The sequence below is a fragment of the Amblyraja radiata genome, chromosome 21 (assembly GCF_010909765.2).
Source record: "Amblyraja radiata isolate CabotCenter1 chromosome 21, sAmbRad1.1.pri, whole genome shotgun sequence".
NCBI classification, from domain to species: domain Eukaryota; kingdom Metazoa; phylum Chordata; class Chondrichthyes; order Rajiformes; family Rajidae; genus Amblyraja; species Amblyraja radiata.
Window position 1 is genome coordinate 19714080 of NC_045976.1, and position 23232 is coordinate 19737311.

General features: G+C 39.7%; 1 protein-coding gene across 4 annotated transcripts in view; it reads left to right on the top strand.

Annotated features, from left to right (window-relative positions):
- slc26a4 (solute carrier family 26 member 4) overlaps positions 1–9609 on the top strand; it is a 72703-nt gene extending 63094 nt beyond the window's left edge. For all 4 annotated transcript variants that reach the window (XM_033039721.1, XM_033039720.1, XM_033039722.1 and 1 more), the window contains exons 19-23: positions 428–658; positions 2506–2560; positions 3478–3623; positions 5283–5360; positions 7049–9609. In XM_033039721.1, the coding sequence (XP_032895612.1) occupies positions 428–658; positions 2506–2560; positions 3478–3623; positions 5283–5360; positions 7049–7072 (534 nt within the window). In that variant the 3' untranslated portion in view covers positions 7073–9609. The remainder of the gene's footprint in view (positions 1–427; positions 659–2505; positions 2561–3477; positions 3624–5282; positions 5361–7048) is intronic.
- The last annotated feature ends 13623 nt before the right edge of the window (positions 9610–23232 follow it).

The following is a 23232-nucleotide window of genomic DNA, read 5'->3' on the forward strand; positions in this document are numbered from 1 at the left end:
CGACCAAGTCATCATGGATCCCACGGATCTTGACCTTCTGGATCAGTCTACCATGGAGGACTTTCCTCACTAAAATCTATGCAGACATCGTCCACTGCCCTATCCTCATTGATTACCTATTCAAAAAAAATCACAAACAAGTTGATAAGACATGCTCTGCTGCAGACGAAGCCATGCTGCCTGTCCCTAATGAAGCTATCTGTCTATTCTTTCTGTTCATTCTGTCGAAGTGCACAACTTCACATTTTTCCACAAATGTACATCTTCCAATCTGCTGTAACCCTAAAGCTTTTCCTGTCTATGTTCATTCGCAGATAGTTTAAAAATTAATTTCCCCATGTTTTTATATGCAAGATAAACTTAGTACGGTGATCTAAATGATTAATTGTCTAGCAGTCCTGTTCAGAAATTGCATTCCTATTTCTAGGAAGGGATTGTAACTGATGGAAGTGTTTCCAATGAGGGTTTTGAGGATGATGAGGAAGCTGATGAAGAACCACAACCCGATGTTCCAACAAAGGAAGTGGAAATCCAAGTTGACTGGAATTCTGAACTCCCAATCAAAATTTTGGTCCCTAAAGTTAACATTCATAGCCTTATTTTTGATTTTGGTGCAGTGTCATTTATTGACATTGTAGGAGTCCGGATTTTTAAAATGGTAAGTATACATTTGCTGTAACTAGTATCGGTGTGAAAGTTTTGTTTAAAAAAAAAATAAAGTAAATATCAAAAATATGTAACTTTTCGGTCAGCATTTAAAAGGGGAAAGTGCATAGGCTAGGATGCATTAACTCATGAAAAGTACATCACAAAATATTTTCAATATAGATTGTATTTCCAATACGAAGTTATAATTCAGATGTGCAGCATTTGCTTTTTAAACATTACAGCTGTATGAATGTTTTAAATATCCACTGAGATTGTATGGACATGATACATTATTAGTGGTTTCAGATTAAAATGAGTCACTTATGAACTCCTTCCCTTGAAACGGAGCATCTAATGAAAAGTGTTGAATTCATTTTTGTGTACACCAGGTGCTCCTACCGCTACTAGGTATGCTGCCAGCAAGTGAAGCTCAATACTGAAATTGAGAAGTTTTGTTCAAAAATTATTCAGTAATGCAGTATTTATATTGAACCACTCTACTGTGTATGGGTCAGAGTTGTAGCAACCCTGCAAAATCTTTAAGTCGCTGGCTTGCATCCCTTTGAGCTTTCTTGCTGCTGAGGAAATAACTTTTTCCATCTCTAACTTCACTGTTTACATAAGTCCATCAAATTCTACTCTCCCAGCTTTTCTTCTGCATGTATTATAACTGGGACTTGCCCAGTGTCTCGGATGAGTTCAATCCTTGGCAGAAATGCTGAAAAATGGATTACTGTCAATTCTGAAATCTTAACTAAGAGTATCTGGGTATTTTCCCGAGTATTGTGTGCAGTTCTGGTTGCCCCATTACAGAAAGGATGTGGAGACTTTGGAAAGCATGCAAAGGAAGTTTACCAGAATGTTTCCTGAATTAAGGGGTATCAGCAACAGCGAGAGGTTGGATAGACTTGGATCGATTTTGCTGGAGGATGTGGTGAGACCTGATAGAAATAATTAATATTATGAGCGGCATAGACAGAATAGACATTCAGAACCTTTTTCCCCAAGATCGAAAAATCAAATACTAGAGGGCACAGCTTTAAGGTGAAAGGACCAAGGTTTACAGGTGATATATGAGGCACCTATTTTTACGTCATGTGCCTGGAATGCGTTGCTGTGGGTGGTGTTTTTTTTAGAGATGCAGCGCAGAAACAGGCCCTTTGGCCCACCGAGTCCGCATCGACCATTGATCCCCCACACACTAGAGACAAATTTACATTAAAAGCCAATTAACCTACAAACCTGTACGTCTTTGGAGTGTGGGAGGAAACCGAAGATCTTGGAGAAGGTACAAGCTCCATATAGACGGTACCCATGGTCAGGATCGAACCCGGCTCTCTGGCAATGTAAGGCAGTAGGTCTACCACTGTGCCACCGTGCCTTCCTGTGGTGGTTGAGGCAGATGCGATAGTACCATTTAAGAGACTTTTGGACAAGTATATGGATATCTAAGGAATGGAGAGATATGGGTTATGTGCAATTGAATTTCCATTATATTCTGTAACTGGTGATGAAGCACAGCACCTCTTTAATCCTTCTCATTAACGTTCAGGCCCTGTAGTTCCCCACTTGGGCTATGTTCCAATATTCCACTATTCATCCAGTTTTTAGTTTTCTATTGTTTCCCCAAAAGTGCCAATCTTTGTGAGAGAATTATTATTTCAGATTGATCACCTTTCACCACCTGAGTATGTCTTACATTTTCTGTTTTATTTCCATCTACAAAATGAAGATGATTCCTTTAGGTTAATTCTGATGGAAACACCCCGCAGTCTAAATGACTCCCGGCTGCCATTTATAATATTGAATGTGGTGTTTAAAGGCCCCTGCTAACATATACATCATTATTTATTACAGGTGGTCAAGCAATTTAGTCGAATAGGCGTAACTGTTTATGTGGCAGCATATGAAGGTAATTTGAATTGTGAACAATAACTAATCTTTTGCAAATGACTAAAAATACGAAAACTCAAGACAAGCAAAAAATAGCCAAATTTTTTTTTCTCTGAGTTTTGCCAACTGTTCCATAGAGAACCATCAGTATTTGCGTAAATGCCTGCGAGTCCTGGACTCGAGCACATCTATCTCTGAGCATGGAGTTTTGTACTTTGCGGACAGATCCTTGCTCGTGTATATGTTAGTACACACTGCTACTTGGCTCCCCGTGACACTGGAGTGTAGCAATAGATGCATAGGTCTGGCATCTGTGAACCCATTCATTTGAACAGATAAAATATTGCTACATTGGGGAAAGATGAGGTATTTTCAAAATCTTTTTCATAAAAATCACCTAAATTGTCAATATTATTTAGCAATTTTTAAAATTTCTGGTAGATTTTGAATGCTTCTGAAACTGTATGTGTGCTAGAACATTTAAAAATTATCATATATCATGATGATTTGAGTATCATTCACCCAGAACTTGAAATTTACATGTTGTCAGGCTGCCACTGCCTTCAGCCGTTTATAGAAATCGCAATTATGTAGATTTGCTTAATAGACTGGACTGCCAATTATACCCAACACAGTGCTCCACACCAGTGATCAATGGTAATTAATTGCAATCCTCATGAATCAAGCAACCTTCCTCGGCAATAATGTCACTGATCTGTAGGCTGTCTCTGAGGATTCAATTTTAATTAGATGATTTGGAAAAAGTCAATTTTGGTTCAAGGATTTTTTCCTTAATTTGTACAGGAAATATATTACCATTTAAATTTGTCTCTATTACCATACTTAGTAATAAAAGCTCTGATCTATTTTGGCTGAAATCACAGGGTATAATTTTCAATCATTTTAATAATTCCTTTCAATCTTTAAAAATTCCAGATCACGTTGTGAAGAAATTGGAGAAATGTGACTTTTTTGATGAAACTTTGAAAAAAGACATGTTTTACCTCACTGTTCACGATGCTGTTGTTCACATACACACTCGGGCTATGTACAAAGATATACAAGATCCTATATTTGAGAAGGTGAGTGACAATTCTAGTTTCAATTGATGGGATTTTGGTTTTTCAGAAAGAAAATTCATATTAGATCCAGAGTAAATGTGGTGGTTCACACCTTACAGATCCATACCATTTTCCTCTGCCTCTTGTGCAGTCCATTCCAACTATTCTCCGCTCACGGGAAAGGATGTGATATTTCCTTTTCTAGTTCTCTGGTTCTCTGGTAATGGATTGAGCTGATGTTTAGGGAGACAGGAATGAAGAGTTAGACTTGCAGGGGGGACAGAAGAGTGTATTGGGATGGAATTGTAGGGTTACTGCCTTTTTGTCATCCCTTTACATTTTGTACTTTGGAATAACGTCTGCAAAATATAGAGGCAGGGATGCTATATATGAAGGAAAAGACAAAAATACTGTATTAGTATATAATTAGTTGGGACCAGCTAATTGCAGAAGAATGTCCCTGATATCTGTTGATTTTTTATAAATGAGACTCTAGTAAATCAGAAGCATCTGGAGAAGAAGAGAAAACTGAAGAAAGCAAATTTCCTGTGTGTAACACAGTTTAATATGTAGTAGATCAAATTCTTGGGTGAAAATACAAAAGTGCACAATGGAACCACCAGTGTGCATGTGAGGAAACACAGTAAGGTTGTCTTGAGAGCTGCCAATAGTTTGTTTGAATTTACCAGTATGATTCATAATTCATCAATTGGAATGCATTATGCAGTCATCAGAATCTTTCTCAACACGTGGAGAGTTCTTGTGTTGTTTGAAGTAATTTATAAGAGCTTGTTAACATTACTGAGCTATTTTTCTAATGGTTTTCCAATTCTGTTGTCATAATGTTTGGGAGCCAAGTATGGCAAGAAACATGGTGATGAAGTAGGCAGAGGGTCAACTCAAAGTGTTATTACACGCATTGTTACTTTCTAGAATGAGCATTATATTGGTGCTTACAGGAAAATATATTGATGTTATATTGCTTTTTGTAGGGAAAAACAAATAGCTAAATACACTTAAATAGTGTGTCAGATGTAATAGAAGATTTTGTTAGATGATACGATTTACTGCCCTTCAGCTTCGATTAGGCCGCATTTTGGAGTATTGCATGCAATTCTGGTCGCCCTGCTACAGGAAGGATGTGGGGGCATTGAAAAGTGTGCAGAGGAGGTTTACCAGAATGATGCTTGGATTGTGGGGTATTAGCTATGGGGTGAGGTTGGGCAGACTTGGCTTGTTTTCTCTGGATTGCTGGACGTTGTGGGGAGACCTGACAGAAGTATATAAAATTAAGAGGCTTGGATAGAGTAAACAGTCAGAACCTTTTTCCCAGAATCGAAATAGCTAATACTAAAAGGCATAGTTTTAAGATGAGATCGGCAAAGTTTCAAGGAGATGTGCCGGGCACGTTTTGTTTTACACAGAGGGCGGCGAGTGCCTTGAATGTGTTGCGGGGGGTGGTAGTGGTACCAGATACGATAGTGGCATTTAAGCGACTTTGGATAGACACATGGAAATGCAGGGAATGGAAGAATATGGATTATATGTAGGCAGTTAATTGGTCCTAGCATAATGTCCGGCACTGACATTGTGGGCTGAAGGGCCTCTACCTGTGCTGTACTGTTCTATGTTTAATTATTATACATCTAAACTTTACTAATTTACTATTTTCCCAAATAGATATCGCTCATGCAGGAATTAAAAGAACCTTTGGAGGACGTGGAGGATGACGTGGAAGAACTGGAAGATCAGAATCAGGTAAAGGCTTAACTTTAAGAAATATTTTTCTTGTGACAGCTTCCTCAGTTTGAACTAATTTCCTTTGATGTTGGGAGTGGTCTTTGTCATCCTTGACTTCGAGATCGATGACACAGCAGTTTACAGAAAAAACCACAAAACACATAAGTAGTTTGTTGCTTGGAACAGCCTTGGAGGTATCATGTAGCACAATTGATATGCTGGAAACAATTTTGCAATATATGGCAGGTGTAATCTGGCAGTCTGTGCACTATGAGCTGAACTTGCTTCACTGTACCATTTATTGAACAGTGGCTGTGCTTGTCTTTGAATGTGCCACAATATCAGATGTCAGGGCTTGCTGTTTAAATTTTAACTAGTCAGAATTTGTTTGCTTTACTAATACTGGCATGAGCAAAGGTGTTTTCATGTCATTGAGATCAATTACAACTTTTAAGACTGAGATCAATAGGTTAGGGTGTTGAGATGTGGAGTGACCACTGGTATAGTGAGTTACAGCATGGATCAATCTATGTCCAGCTATATCTGCATCGCAGTGTTTCTTGAAATCAAAGCCAATATATCTTTCTGTCTGTTGACCTTCATATTTTTCTAAAGCTCATAAGATGGAAAAATATATTAGCAACAGGATGCTAAGCAGTTGGCCCAGCCAGCAGTGGAGGCAGTGGTCAGATAGGTCAGCATCCAATCTTCAGCTCATCTCTGATGTTCCTGTTTGAAGAGATTTGTGTGGGTATCTGAGACGAGCTACAGCAAGCTTCATTCTGTTTCACAGGAACCCAATATCATAATAGACAAGTTTTTCAATGGCACTGTTCAGGCTGAGATTGGCCACTCCTCTTGAGTGGAGCCATCTCTTTATCACCTGGATGACGTAGTTTAGCCTCCTTAATTTTCAGTTCCTTTTCCAGGAAATTGACTCCTACATTGCCAATTGTGACATCAATTCCCGCAAATTGGTATTTTTTCCTTTATTTGCATACTCACCAAAAATCATCCAGTCAAAATACATCTATTAGATGTGAATCATTCTAGCCATTCAGAAGTCCCCCAGCAGCTCCATTTGTAAAGACCATTATCCAGGACCACCGTAACATTGCCTTTCTTACATGCCGATTGTATCTCCTGCTGTAATTTGACCCTGCAACCTGGCTGTTGATGGGATGCCAGTAGATAACTTCCATCAGGGTATTTTTACCCTTACAGTTTCTTAACTCTACCCACAAGAATTCTGCATCTTCTGACCTCATGTCATCCCTTGCTAAGGATTGGATTTCATTACTTACCAGCAGGAGCCATCACACACCCTTCTGTGAGTGAGTTCATGTTTTGGGGTCAATAATCTTCCATGCTGCCTTTGTCCCAACAATGCACAAAATTCAAAATGTTCCTATATCTCCTGTGTGACTTTGACTTGAAATCACTTGAACAGCCACAGTATCTGTAAATAACTTGCTGATCAAAAATGTAATTGGTTACATGTGAACTCCCAACTAGCCACAGGTGACCAGTAGCCACTTTACTGGATTAGATTGTACTGGAAAACAATCAGTCCACCTTAAGCCATTGTTGTTCTGAATGATCCATTTTTACAGATGTTAAAAGTTTGTAATTTCTAGTTAATGCAGTTCCAATTATTGCTATGGAATAAAATTTGTTTTTGCTTTATTTCAAATATTTTTTCATAGGGCCACGCTGGATTCGGCTATTAAAGTGTATTGATCCAGACAACCTTGAACACAGAATTCCGATGGCACTGATGCATGTTAGTTTTCAGCAAGCTGTTATGAATTACAGGTTCACTGGTGTTTTCCACACCATGTAGGTGTTTTGCTGTTTATGTAGATAGACAATGAATGATCTTTGATATAAATCAAAAACAATTATCAATCTATTTTTGTATGTATATAATATGTATAGAAATCCTACCTTGTTATTGCTGCAAAGGTGCCTATGGGTTGTTTTGGTCTATGGATTGATTATTTCATTGTTTTATGGTATACAGGGCACTACTAGGGACATGATTTCATTCATGAATTGGAGCAATGCTGCTGCATAGGAAAGCCCCCTATGGTCATGACTTGCACACCATTTTGATCTGAAACACAGACTGTTCACACGTTGCTGGTGTCCAGTTTGCATTGATCATTTCATGTCTACAATAGGTTGAACATATTGTAGAATTAACTTTAGTGGCAGTGAAAGTACATATAATCAACCATATCTCACCGGGATCAAAATTGTTATGCATCAAAAACGTGGTTAACTCCTGTGTCATTTTACTTTATAAACAGGATAAGTATATGACTTTTAAAAATCTAGGAGAATTCCAAAAACAATTGTTTTCTCCAAAGTAAATTAATTCTGTTGTTCACACCTAATTACATTTTCTATTACACATTTATTCAAAATTCAATATAACATAATTAAGGCATGATTATAATTCTCTGAACATTGTACATTAGAGGAAAAAACATGGAATTGTCAAATTTTTACTCTGAATTATTTTGTTATTCCTAAAAATCAATGTAATTCTCCCATTATTGATCTAACGTCTCCATAGTCACACTGCAGAAAAACAAGAAGATATTTTTTAATTTGGGATTTTGCTTTGGTCAAATCCATAGGTAATACTTTTAGTGGATGAATGTGAGTCGTTTTCTTAGGGAGCAATTAATAGTACAGCTATTTGAGAGGAACCTCATTATACTTTTTTAAATTTTAGCCATGTCATAGAATAACATATCCCAAATATTCAAGATCTAGCATACCATCTATCCAACTAATACTTCCTTCCATTGGCGATATAGAAAAAAATCAAGCGGGTTTATCATTTGAACTGAGGGGCATCAGGTTGAAAATGAGGAAGAATGCAGATAACCATGCTGTGATTGTTAATTTGAAAGATACATTTAAAAAGCACGAATTCAACAACAAACTGGGAAGTATTTTCAGTTGCACAGCCTAAAGGATACATTGCTTAAATTCCAGTAAGAGTGGCTAGTGTTCAATTTGTACCATCAAATTAAGCTCATACGTTGCAGAAACAATAATACTTCTGCTATGTCACCATGCATAGATTATTTGTTGGAGGATTTGTGGATCATGTATGTTTTAAGATTGACTTTGTATTCCTATTCATTCCATTGGAGGTATTAGAGTATTATTCCATCAGGAATGTCCTCATTGTTGAGTAGCTCAATGGAAAATCTAAGTCAAATGGTCTTGGCAGCTAAAATCATTTTTTTTTGCTCTTTTGAGCTAAGAGTTTGAGAATATGATTGCTGCAACTTTACTACTCTGTAACTGAAGTAAGGAGAAAAACTCATTCAGCAACACTTTTGATTTTAATTTCTGTTATAAGCTTAACATTTATGCCCAAATAACCTTAAAATATTAATGAACATGGAGGTGTTTTGATTTGGGATAGAAAATTAATATTTTACTTTACAAGCAAATTAAATAAAATTAAATTAAAGTTGATTTTTTTTTTCTAATTTTAACATCATGTGAAGTGAATATCTTCGTGTTATTGTCTTATCATTAAAAATCCAGCTTCTCTTTCATCAAATATACTGTTTCAGCAAAAAATCAAATGTCAAATGATTCTTTTCATGTTTGGTGGAGTATGTGAGTTGAAATTGCCAAGAAATGAGTAATGTGAGTTAATGAATGGTTAATGCATTCATTTTGCGTGTCCACTGTATTTATGGAAGCACAAATCTGTTTAAAATCAATCGGATACCACCTGTTTTAATGTAGTGAACATTGCAATGTTATTGGATGTTTTGAACAGTGGTCTGTAATATACTTTCTACATAGATGGGCTCTTATAAAAGCTTTAAAAAGCCTGGCAGTGTACTGCTCACTGTTTTGCAAACGTTCATGGTATTTAGTTGTGCAAATTGGAGACTGGATATCTCTGCCCAGAAAAATCCAGTAGATAAAATATTTTGATTACAAATTTCAAATACTATAATAATTACAACGGTAGCCTTTGTAAAATAGTATGCATTTTATATTAAGTTGTGATAAAATGTTAGTCACTCAATTTTAATGTAAATATGGAATTAAGTAATAAAGAATGGCATCATTTGAATTCTGTGCTAAAATTGAACTATCAGATCTGGAATTAAGAGAATAGACAAAATCAATTTGATATGAATTTTGTTTGGTATAATACTTTGGAAACAATGGACTCTACACAAAAATCACATATTAAAATTGTTGAATATTTAATACAAGTAAATATTAGTTTGTGTTTTTAATAAATGGTATGAATGGGACATATCTCGTATTCAATTAATAGATTTTTTAGGTGGTCTTATGTGAGATGTCTGAGCATTTGCTTATGGAGTCCTATACTGGCCATGAAATACTCCTTGTACTCCATCCTAACTGACCATGAAATACTCTGTCAAACTATACCCAATTTTACTTACTGTAAGTGCTCCCAATATTTCTGTACACTAGGTTCATTTATAATTATAAGCACAAAATGACTGGGTTTCACTGTTGACTGCTTAGTCATTTTTTGTTAATAAACTGTACTTTGTACCAATGACATATTTACAGGATCGGATTAGATCAGTGTAATAAAGATACCAGTTAAGGAAAGACTGAGGTCAAATGTCTTCTATGTCAACCACAGAAATAGGCCATAGCTACTTTATTAGCCTGCTTTTATTGTTCATTTAGTCTCTCTTTATGTTTCCTTATCCGATTCTTACAACCCTCAATTCCTTCCTCACTTCTGTAATTAAACTTGGCCCATAATTCTTGGCATACTAGTTGTTTCATCTGTTTCATTTGTTTATAACTCTGAGTTTCAAAACAAAAAATTGTAAATGGTCCCATTAACTTACTAATGATTGATGGCTTTTGATTTTCTCCACAAATATAAATCTATCAAAACCTCTCATTTTAAAGACTTCATGTGTCAACCTTTTCAAGACACAAGCAGGCCACTTTGCCCATTCCTTCCTCAGGAATAACCTTGTGTTTCTGGGTCAAACCTTGTAATTCAAAGGTTTCAAAGGTCTTTTATGGTCACGTGGTTGATGGGAGGCCAGTATATAGTTTCCATCAGGGTCTTTTTATCCCTGCAGTATCTTAACTCTACCCACAAGAATTCTGCATCTTCTGACCTTATGTCATCCCTTGCTAAGGATTGGATTTCATTACTTACCAGCAGAGCCATCACACATCCTTCTGTAACTGAGTTCATGTTTTTGGGTCAATGATTTTTCATGCTGCCTTTAATTTTTTCCCAACAATGCACAAAATTCAAAATGTTCCTATATCCCCTGTGTGACTTTGACTTGAAATCACATGAACAGCCACAGTATCTGTAAATAACTTGCTGATCAAAAATGCATTGGTTACATGTGAACTCTCAACTAGCCACAGGTGACCAGTAGCCACTTTACTGGATTAGATTGTACTGGAAAACAATCAGTCTACCTTAAGCCATTGTTGTTCTGAATTATCAATTTCTTCAGATGATAAAAGTTTGTCATTTCTAGTTAATGCAGTTCCAATTATTGCTATGGAATAAAATTAGTTTCAAAGGTCTTTTATTGTCACATTTACCAATTAAGCTACAGTGATATGTGAATTACCATACAGCCATTCTTATTTTTTTAAAAAAGCAACCCCCCGCGACAGGCGATCGAGGCTCCCGCGTCGGGGCAGTCGAAGCTCCTGTGGCTTGGAGTTCCCGAAGTCAGTCTCTGACCAGAGATCGCGAGCTCCACGATGTTAAAATCCGCAGGCACCTGCGGTAGAGCTCAAAGATCGACCCCTAGCAAAGGGATCGCGAGCTCCGCGGTGTTAAAGTCCCGCGGTGGAGCTCTCAAAGTCGGTCTCTAGCAAAGGCCGCCAACTCCTTGTTGTTAGGCCGCAGTGCGAACAGAGATACGATATGGAAAAAGATTGCATCTCCGTCGAGATAGGAGATTAGAAATAGTTTCCCCCAACTTCCCCCCCCCCCAACCCACATGAAAACATCAAAAAAAACAAATGAAGAAGAAAGGACAGACTGTTGACTGTTTCCATTATTCCCATATTATTTATTTGATATCACAACCAGAAACATACTAATTATTTCAAGTAGGGTTTATCTCGGGTTTAGTGTAACTTTTACTTTGCTATTCTGTATGTCCTTGATATACGAGTTGGGCTTGTTTGTCTGATGGTTTTACCTATTTGCATTGCCACTTTGTCTATTTATACTCCTAAATCCCTTTGTTACCACATTTATTATTACCAAAATGTAATAATTCACACTTAGACTGTAGTGAAATTAATTTACAAATGAATTTGGGTTACACGGTGCAAAAGACGCAAGTTCAATCCTGACCCAGATGCTGTCTGTGTGGAGTTTGCACGTTCTCCCTGTGACTGCGTGGGTTTCCTCTGGGTGCTCTGGTTTCCTCCCATGTCCCGAAAACGTGCGGGTTTGTATGTTAATCGGCCTGGTAAGGTGCCCCTGGTGTGTAAGAAATGGATGAAAAAGTGGGATAAAATGGATTTGAGTGTGAACGGATGGCCAATGGACGCCATAGACTTGGTGGGACAAAGGACCTGTCTCCATGCTAAAGATAGACACAAGAAACTGGAGTAACTCAGCAGGACAGGCAGCATCTCTGGAGAGAAGGAGTAGGTGATATTTCAGGGTCGAGACCCTTCTTCAGACTGAAAGGAAAGGGAAACAAAAGATATAGAAGATGATGTTGAGAGATAAAGAACAATGAATGAGAGATATGCAAAAAAGTAATTGTGATAAAGGAAACGGGCCATTGGTAGCTGTTTGTTGGGTGAAAATGAGAAGCTGGTGCGACTTGGGTGGGGGATGGAGAGAGAGAAAGGAAATTGCAGGGATACTTGAAGTTAGCGAAATCCATATTCATACCACTGGGCTGTCAGCTGCCCAAACGAAATATGAGATGCTGTTCCTCCAATTTGTGTTTAGCCTCACTCTGACAAATGTCACCATGCTGTATCTCTAAACTAAATGATTTTCATATCTTCTCTGCTCATTCGCAACTACAAAGTTGGACTTTGGCTCCAAAAAATATTTCTGGTAATATGTGGAGCCCGTGTGTGCCCATTCTATCCCTTGTATTTGCTGTTCTTTTGATATCTCTGCATTCTATGAGATGGTACAACAAATGATCCAGCTGAACAATTTTAGTTTGGAGAACTACATGCAAACGTCTCATGACAACGGGTCTCATGAGTTGTCCGTGATGTTTGTGGATAGTGAAACAGTTGGGAATAATTTAAAACAAAGGGATATGCCTTTTGAGAATATGCCCCAACCTCCATCTACGGGGACAGTGTGGAGAGAGTGTCCAGCTTTAAGTTTCTGGGCACTCACATTTCAGAGGACCTCACATGGTCCACCAACACCACTGCGCTGGTCAAGAAGGCACAGCAATGACTGTTCTTCCTGGGAACATTAAAAAAAGACTGGTCTGCCCCAACAGCTGCTGTCAACATTCTACCGCTGCACCACAGATAGCATATTAACGTATGGCATCTCTGTGTGGTATCTCAGCTGCACGGAGGCGGAGAGGAGAGCTCTTCAGCGCGTCGTCCACAGAGCGCAGAAGATCATTGGGACACCGCTACCAGCCTTGGAGGGCATCTACCACACACGGTGCCTCAGGAAGGCCATCAGCATCCATATAGACTCCTCACACCCTTGTAATGGACTGTTCGAACTACTTCCCTCCAGCAGACGTTACAAGGCCTTCGACGCCCGAACCTCCAGACTCAGGAACAGCTTCATTCCCAGGCTCTGAACCGGCCCTGCTGAGTGTCCCCCCCCCCCCCCCCCCTGGACTGTCTCCCTCGGATGGTCACGTCACACAGACACATCTGCACTTTAGTCTGTTTGAACTGTTTTACTGTTGTAATGTTCTTTTTACAAACCATGTTTCTCGGGGTATCTAAATCTAAATGTTATTAGTTATTTAAGTTATGACATCGGATGGAAGCTGCATACCAAATCTCGTTGCACTTATGTGCAATGACAATAAAATATATTATTATTATTATTATCAATCAACCAATCAATCAACCGTTATTGTCATCTTGCAAGCAACAGTTGTACAGTGCAAAATGAAAAGACGTTTCCCAGGGAATAGCGGAGCATCGCACATGAAATTTAAAACATTTCACACATAATAACACTAAAAACAATCCAGTCCCTGATGGAACAGTATAAATAGTTAAAAGCAGGTAAAACAACAACGTTAAAATACAATAAACCAATCATAAAAATGTCCGGGGCAGCTGATTTGAGTGGCCAGTGCCAGTTATTAAAGTGTCCAGTGCCAGTTATTAAAGTGTCCGTGCCAGCCGCAAAATCAAGTGACTGTGAGTACAGAGTGACTGTTTAGCAGCCTCACAGCCTGTGGTAGGAAGCTGTTTAGCAGTCTTGTATAATGAGTTGTCCGTGATGGCTTTGATGCTTCGATATCTCTTGCCTGATGGCAGGAGATCCAGGTGTATGTGGAGGGGGTGCAGTTTGTCCTTAGCAATTCTCTGAGCTTTTTTCAGACAGCGGCTCTGGAACAGTTCTTGTACCGAGGGTAGGGAGATGCCAATGATCCTCTCTGCTCCCCTCACTACCCTCTGCAGAGCCTTCCTGTCCGAGCAGTTGCAGGTGGAGTACCACGTATTTATGCAGTATGTGAGTACAGACTCCACCGTACCCCTGTAGAAAGTCCTGAGGATGTTGGTGGGGAGTGAGGCCTGTTTTAGTTTCCTCAGGTAGTGCAGTCGCTGATGGGCCCGTTTGACGGTCCCAGTGGTGTTCCTGGACCAGGTGAGGCTGTCTGTAATTTGCACACCGAGGAACTTTATGCTCTCCACTCTCTCCACTGTGGTGCCACTGATGTTGAGGGGTGTATGCTTTGGCTGCGCCCTCCTGAAGTCGACAACCATCTCCTTCGTTTTGTCGACATTTAATTCTAGATTATTTTTGCCACACCAGTCCACTAGTCGTTTTACTTCCTCCCTGTACATTGATTCGTCATATCATAATTATTCAGAGTTCCAGATAACTATACTGTGTGGGAGAATGCCAACTGGTGATTAATTTCAGCAAAGCTTCATTCCTGTTGTGTTCCAACGTGTTAGTTATGTGTGGATTTCAAAGTATAGCTTCTGTGGCTGTTCATTCCTTACAGGTATAGTTATTGAACCAGAGCTGTTGTGGCTGGAATTGGGTAATGTCACTGGATGCTCCTATGATTCTTTCAGAGCGAAAATCACATTTAGAATTGATAACTGTAGAGATTAGTCTCTAATATGTTTGTGTTATTATTAAACTGTAAGTCTAGGCTAAAAATGAACTTTCTAGTATTATTAACTAGTTGATGGCATTCAACAAACATATCCTTTTGCCAGTAGTGGACTGACTATTGTGTTTTTTAAAAATCATTTGTTAGTATAGTTTAGCTCAGCAATGGAAGTAGAATTGACTTATCACATTTCCAAACTTCTGATTTTTGTGTGTCATTTTGAAGTTTGGAAAAAGTATTTTTGGGATTCTCATCTTCTCCAATTATTGAAGTTCTTCAAACTTTTGGCAAATGCTGTAGCATAACACTGACCATCCTTCTTCAACAATGACAGTCTGTCATCCTGCACTGGCCCTATTAGTCACCACCGGTCCCACGGTCTGGAGTGGAAGCTGCTCATCCTTTATCCCAGGGGATTACCCAAAGAGGAGGATTACATCTTTTTTTATTTTTTTATTTAACCTTTATTTAACCAGGAGAAGTCTCATTGAGATTAAAAATCTCTTTTACAAGAGAGTCCTGGCCAAGACAGGCAGCAGCACAGTTCCACAGTTACAGACAATAATTTAAAAACAACAGAGAACATATAAATAGAGTCACAGTCAGAACATCATCAAACAAAGCATGTACAGACAGAAGAGCCCGCTTCAACATCATTAAGAAGGGATTTAAATCTGTTTATAGAAACCAGCTCCTTAGGTTTCAGTTCATTCTGCAGCTGGTTCCATGCGAAGGGAGCAGCATAACTAAATGCCCTTTTCCCCAGTTCAGTACGGACTTTAGGTACAGTTAGTAAGAACAAGTCCTCAGAGCGGAGCTGATAAGTTCCTGTGCTTTTTCGAATTACATACTTCTGCAGGTATGAAGGAAGAACACCGAGGATAGTCTTATAAATAAGGATATGCCAATGATGGAGTCTGCGGGTGGACAGGGCAAACCATCCAACTTGAGCATACAAAGTGCAGTGGTGCGTGAGGGTTTTAAAATTAGTAACAAATCTCAGTGCTCCGTGGTAGACCGTGTCCAAAGACTGTAGGCATTTTGAAGATGCATTCATATATAAAACATCACCATAGTCCAACACAGACATAAACGTTGCAGCAACAAGTCTTTTTTTGGCTTCAAAAGAAAAACAAGATTTGTTTCTAAAGTAAAAACCTAATTTTATCTTTAGTTTTTTCACAAGTTGCTGGATATGAGGTTTAAAAGAGAGAGAATCGTCAATTATAATTCCCAGATATTTATATTGAGACACAGATTCAACCACAGAGCCCTGCAAAGTGGTGATAGGAGGGAGGTCCGAGGGCTTTGATTTAGCTTTAGTGAACAGCATGAGCTTTAAATCACACAGGTTATGTTGCACAGTGTTAAAAGCAGTTTGGAGCTGACAGAGAGCCTGATTTGGGGTAGATGCAGAGCAATATATCACTGTGTCGTCAGCATAAAAGTGAACATTTGCGTTCGGAGCTTTATGATCTAGACTATTAATATAAATAGTAAATAATAAAGGTCCTATTCCTGTCCGATCCCTGTGGCACCCTTGGATACATTAAGAGAGCTAGAAGTAATACCTTCTGCTAGCACACACTGGGATCTGCCTGATAGATAGTTTTTAAACCAACAGACAGCTTGATCAGACAAACCGATGCTGCATAGTCTTTGTAACAATAAGGCATGATCCACAGTATCGAAAGCCTTTGATAGGTCAACGAAAAGGGCTGCACAGTGTTGCTTATTGTCTAAAAATTCCATAAAATCATTTACTACTTTTAAAGCAGCTGTTGACGTACTATATTTTTTCCTAAACCCAGATTGAAATTCAGATAAAATACTGTTAGTTGATAAAAAAGTCCTTCAGTTGTTGGTTTACAATGGATTCCAGCACCTTAATTAAAACAGACAGTTTGGAGATGGGCCTATAGTTGTTTAGCACAGTGGGGTCCCCCCCTTTTAACAGTGGGAGAACAAAGGCAGATTTCCAAATAAGGGGAATTTCGTTTGTCTCCAGGGATAGATTAAAAAGATAAGTCAGAGGCAATGCAATAAAATCAGCGGCTAACTTTAGGAAGTAAGGCTCAAGGTTGTCTGGACCTGCCGATTTTTTTGTGTCTAAACATCTCAGGGCCTTATGCACCTCTGAAAGTGTAACAGCGTCAAAAGTAAAGGCTTGTCCCTCAAAAAAACAACTACTATCAGAGCAAGCAGAGGAGCCTTGAGCTGTGTTTTGAGAGTTGAAAAGTGAACCAGAGGCAATGAAATGCTCATTAAAACAACCAAGCATGTCAGCCTTTTCATAAATTTGGGTAGAGTCTTTGACAATGCATGGAGGTAGCTCAATAACATTTTTATTTCCAGTTATTGATTTAATGGTTTTCCAGAATTTCAACGGATTGTTTAGGTTATTTGAAGTTTCAGTAAGGAAATGATCAGCTTTGGCTTTTCTAATTGCAACTGTGCTTGCATTTCGCAGCTGCCTAAAGAGCAACCAGTCTGATCCAAGACCAGTACTCCTGGCTTTAGACCATGCCACATTGTGCTCATGGAGTAAAATGGATAACTCTGACGTGAACCATGCATTATCCCTGCCCCTTATTCTATACTTCCTAAAAGGAGCGTGCTTGTTAACAATTTCAATAAAACCATCATAAAAGAATTTCCAGGCATTTTCAACATCAGGAATTACATTAATTTTCTCCCAGCCAAAGAGAAACAGGTCATGAAAAAATGCTTGCTCCACAAAATGTTTCATGTCCTGCTTTATGATGACACGCGGTTTGGTTTTAGGAACTTTTGTATTTCTTACTGTTGCAATGACACAATGGTCACTGATGTCATTTGCAAAAACAGAAGCAGCAGAATATTTATGAGGAACATTAGTTAAGATAAGATCAATTAAAGAAGATTTTTCCGGACATTTCAGATTAGGTCTAGTAGGACTGTCAACAATCTGAAAGAAATTAAACGAATCACAAAATGCTTTAAAATCATCTGATGCTGGTAGCAGCCAGTTCCAGTTTAGGTCACCAATAAGGACAATTTCATTAAAGTTCAACCCGGATAAAAGCTCCATTAAAGATGGTAAGGTGCAGCTGATAGCTGAAGGTGGCCTATAGCAACCGACGACAATGATGTGGAGAGTTTTTGAGATTTCCATGTCAAGAGCCAGAAGTTCAAATTGCTTACTCACTGATGTAGAGAGACGGATCTTCACATGAAACTTAGATTTGACATAGACTGCGACCCCTCCGCCCTTCTTGGTCAGTCAGTCCTATACACATTGTAGCCGTCAATGTTGATATCCTTGTTTAAAACTGCTTTGTCTAGCCAAGTTTCAGATATGACAATAACATCAGCATCAGTTGAATGAGCCCAGATACGAATCATATCCATTTTAGCAATCATACTGCGCACATTCAAATAGATGAAACCAAGTCCAGACCTTGATTCAAATTCAGCAGGGGTGTTAAAATTAACAGCAGACTCAGCAGAGCCTGGGCCTGGGTTAGGTTGAACATTCCCTGAAATCAGCAGCAACAGAACAATTATACACCTATAATCAGACCTTATAGATTTGCTTGAATGATCTTTTTTAATCTATAAAAATATAAAAAAGTCACGAAGGCAACTTGAAGGAATAATAGAGTTGTCTTGTAAGGCCATCAAGCTGACCAGACGGGCCAAGTCCATAGATGCGGGTGGCAGAAGAGTCATAGGTGACAAACTAATGCCCAGCGGACTGCCAGAAGCGCACGTCCCCGGCATGGTAAAACCGGTGTAGAGTTGACATCTAAACTATAACTGCTGAAACAAATAACTGCAGATGCTGGTTAATGCACAAAAGGATATCAAGTGTTGGAGTAACTCAGGAGGCCAGGCAGCATCTCTGGAGAACATGGATAGGTGATGATATTGGTCGAGACCCTCCATCAGACTGATTGTTGATGATGGGTGGGGGGAGGGAGAGAGAGAGATTAAAAAAAGCTGGAAAAGGGGAGGCAGCTAAAGCGTGGCAGGTCACGGGGAATTGACAAGGTGGGTTTTTTTTGACAGATAGATGGTTGGAAGGAGCCTGGATGGAGGGAGATGAAAAGAATATGGAAGAGAAAAGAAAGGGAGGGGGGTGGAAAGTGAACAGTGACATGTGCAGGCAGAAAGAAGGGGGATTACAACAAGAAGGGTGAGGGAAGAAAGGGTGGATGTGGGAGAATGTAAAGGAAGGGAGGAGTAGAATGGTAGTGGTGATTAGGAAGGAGAAATAGAATTGCCAACCGGTGCTGGGAGGTTTAGATGAAAACTTGCTTGCGCATCAATATTGGAATACCTGTTTTCCCAACTAAACGCTAGCCAGCAAGTGTTGAGTCCCAGAGCCATTTGCACGTATAAATGTTGTAAGAGTTTGTCTCTACTGCCTCGGAGAAGAACTTTGTAGTAACACATGGTGTGCAGCTAAACCTCTACAAATCTCTATGGGAAAAGAAGCCATCTGTGTGTAATCACAGCTCACTGTGAGGAGAGGAAAGAATTAAAAAACAGCCATCTTAGAACAGTAGTTAAGGGGTATTTAGATGAGGACTTGAATTACCAACAGACTGAAGGCTGTAGGCCCAATGGAAGATGGAATGATACACATGGGTGCTCATTGGTCAGTCAGTGTGTACATGATAAGCCAAGCAGCCCATGTGTGACTCCATCAGAACATCAGAGTGTTTTCATTTTGAACAGGCCACACACGAGGATGGGTAATGGTCTGTGAAGTTCTCTGAGATTGCACAGAGAATTGATATCGGTGTAACTGGAAGAGTGTCCAGTGGTGCTGATTGATGAAAGATGTGTGAATTAGGAGATATTGTGAGACGCCACCTGCGACAACTGAACCGTCAGGTACAGACTAAACAGAAACAAAACAATAGATAGATACAAATGCTGGAGTAATTTAACGGGGCAAGCAGCGTTTCTGGAGAAAAGGAATTGGTAATGCTTCAGGGAGGGAGACCGTCTGGAGAAGGGTCTCAACCCGAAACATCACTCATTCCTTTTCTACAGAGATGCTGCCAGTCCCACTGAGTTACTCCAGCATTTTGTGTCCGTCTTCGGTTTAAACCAGCATCTGCAGTTCCCTGCCACACAAAACAGAACAGTGTTCTAACTGACATGGTGGCGCAGCAGTAGAGTTGCTGCCTTGCAGCACCAGAGACCCATCTTTGATTCTGACTACAGGCGCTGGCTGTACAGAGTTCTCCGGGTGCTTCGGTTTCCTCCCACACTCCAGACGTACAGGTTGGTAGATTAATTGGGATCAGTAAAGATTGTAAATTGTCCCTGGTGAGTAGGATAGCGCTAGTATACGGGGATTGCATGTTGTCGTGGACTCAGTGGGCTGAAGGGCCTGTTTCTGCACTGTATCTTTAAACTAAAAACTAAACTAAAAAAAGTCTGGAAGGAAACAACAGGTCAAGCAGTATCTGTGGAGGCAAAAAGTGCATGTCGACATTTCAAATCAAAATCCTGCATCAGAACTGAAGCGAATAGGAAAGATGGCCAACATATAATGGTTCCTGTGGATGGGAGCGGGGAGGCGAAAGGTGGGATAAAACCTGGTGGGTGGAACCAGATGGGGAGTGGATGATGGGCAATCGGAATTAGGATTTTCTTTTTAGAGATGGGAAGTGGGAGGAATGAACAAAGTGAGAGAAAGCTATGCAGACAGCAGAAAGCTATGCAGGCAGACAAGTATGTGTGGGAGGAAAGCACCAAGGGTGTGTTTACCTAAAATTGGAAGAGTCAATGTTCATACCATTGGGTTGTAAGGAATGTGAGGATGTTACATCTGTCGTCTCTGTAGCAATAGAGAATGCCGAGGACAAACAGATCAGCGTGAGAGTGGGAAGGCGATTTAAAATGGCATGCAACTGGAAGCTCGAAATGGCCAATGCAGGTGGAGCGCAGGTGTTCTGTAATATGCTCACCTCATCTATGCCTGGTTTCACTATTGCAGAATAGGCCACACCTTGAGCAATTAATGCAGTTGAGCTAGTTGGAAGAGGAGCAGATGGACTTCTGCCTCACCTGCAAGGGCTTTAGGTACCTGGGTATTGCAAAGTGGGTGCAAGGTAGGGACAGCTGTTACACTTCCTTCAGTCAAAGGGGAAAATGTCAGGGGCAGTAATGGATGATGGAGAGGGATGAGTAGACGCAAGAGAGTGGTCTCTATCTGAAGCAGAAAGGGACGTGGATGAGGGGAAAATGTAACTAGTGGTAGAATCACATTGGAGCTTATAACAGAGGATTATGAGTAGGAAGGGACTGGGGATGCTGGTTTAAACCGAAGATTGACACAAAAAGCTTGAGTAATTCAACGGGACAGGCATCATCTCTGGAGAGAAGGAAAAGGAAACGTCACCCATTCCTTCTCAGCAGAAGATTGAGGGATGGAGGCTGGTAGGATGAAAGGTGAGGACTAAGAGAACTCTATTGCTGTTCTGCATGGAGAGGTGTGGAGCAGGGGTTGGTCAAAAGAAATGTGCAGTACATTGACCAAATGCACGTGAAACTTCATCAACTATAGTAGAGGGAAAGCCACATTTTCAGAAGTAATTTGTTTCAGATGCTCCTGAGCAGAGGGCCTCATTTTAAGAACACATGTGGTGATGACAGAGAAATTGAGACAAGGGAAAGGCAGGGTGAGATGAGGTACAGACTGAAACCTGATCTATAATAGATACGGGTAAGGATAGTTGTAATGTGTAGTAGGAAGAAAAGGAGTTGTTATTTGATAGTGCTAAATGGGAGTTCTTAGCTCAAAATCACAGAGGTCCAGTAAACTGTACACTACAACAAAGTGGCCATTTGGTTGTAATGGGAGAAGAAATACTGAAACTTCCTCCATGGCATCAAAGACCTCAATTCCAGGCATAAATGTCCATTGTCACTGTGGCCAAGAGAGAACCAGAAGCCTTGGTTAAAATTAAATACCTAGATAGATACACTTGATCATAATATCCATGTGGGAAAACTATCAGGGACAATCATTTCTAAACTTCTCTGTGCCAGATTGGCTCAGGTAGGATTTAAGTAGCCCCAGTATTCTGAAAGATTGATTTTAAAACATAAAAGGAAAAAAAACCATATAAGGCATTAGCAACTGTAACCCAGGAAGAACTATTGTGCAAGGAAGCCCTGAGTTCAAAAGACAAAGACTACAGCCCATTGGAGGGAGCCTTTCCCGTTCACAACACTGGGATGTAGTGTAGTTCTGCTCATTGTGCATACCCTGACCTTATTTGTCTTCCCACAATGCATGACCTTTCATTTTCCAGGTTTAAGTTCCATTGGCCATTTCTCTGCCCATTTTGCCAACTCATCGTATCTGCTGATCTACCGTGACGAATTGCGCAACTTAGCAAACAGGTTACATGGCATTCATTGACGTACTTCCTTGTCCCTTACTGAGAATAAATTTCCACAAAGCTAACTCAACAGTAGTACTTGTTAACTTATCAGACCCGTTATCTAAAAAATGTAACCAGGCCAGTTTGGAAAACTAAACTCAGTGTCTTGTAAGTTATCTGAATATCTCTTTTAAAAATGTGGTTACCAGTTATATTGACCATGAAACTCAAGGATTGTTGTAAAAATACAAAAAAAAATGGAAAACGCTGGTAGTACTCAACAGGTCAGGCAGCATCTGTGGGAAACAACAGTGACTGTTCTGGGAGTATGCTTCTCTCTTTTTTTGAATGGTTGACTTTTCCTTTTGCACGGACTGCCTCATCTGCTGAGTTTTTCCAACTTTTTCTTAATTTGTTTCAGATTTTCAGCAAGTTTTTTTTAATTGACATAGAAACCCACCTGTTTCACCAATCTCGTGGAAAGAAGCAATGTGTTAATTCTTACCTGTTGTGGATCATAACAAGCTCACAACTTTGGCGTTGACAGTTGACTTCAGGCATGGTAATCATTCATTTTTTCGCCACCCTCTGTGACAAAACAGATTAAGCCAACAAACCAGATAGACTACCCAGCAATGAAGTTGGTACAAGATTCACATATGATGATACTACACCCCACTCAGCTTACCCTGACAACTGTTTTTCATAAACGTTTGGTGACTGATTAAATTAAAAGAACTGTCTCATGGGTCAGACAAGCAAGCTTCATGCCTTTCAGGCAATGTCCCAGATTATTTTGTTATTACCCCTAGGGATATCCTATCTCAATAGCAGGACAGATTCAGTAGAGTTGGTGGTGCCTTGGCATACACTGTGAGAGAATGCCTCTTTGAGTACCAACGATGGGTCTGAACTCTGTGAGGTTTTGTGTATCAAACATGAGGAGTGCTCCTTGGATTACCATCCAGCCTCAGCTGGTTAATTAGTGCTCCTCCACTTCAACCTCCACTGAGTCAGGAAGAGCACTGAACATATTAATGGTGGGAGAGCAGCTGATAGCTTCATTACTGATTTAGCCGGTCAAATCTGGAGGATGTGGTTTCAGTAGGTGATGAGTGAAAGAATCAGTGGGAACGAAACATATTTACCTTTGTCTTCGCTATCATGTAG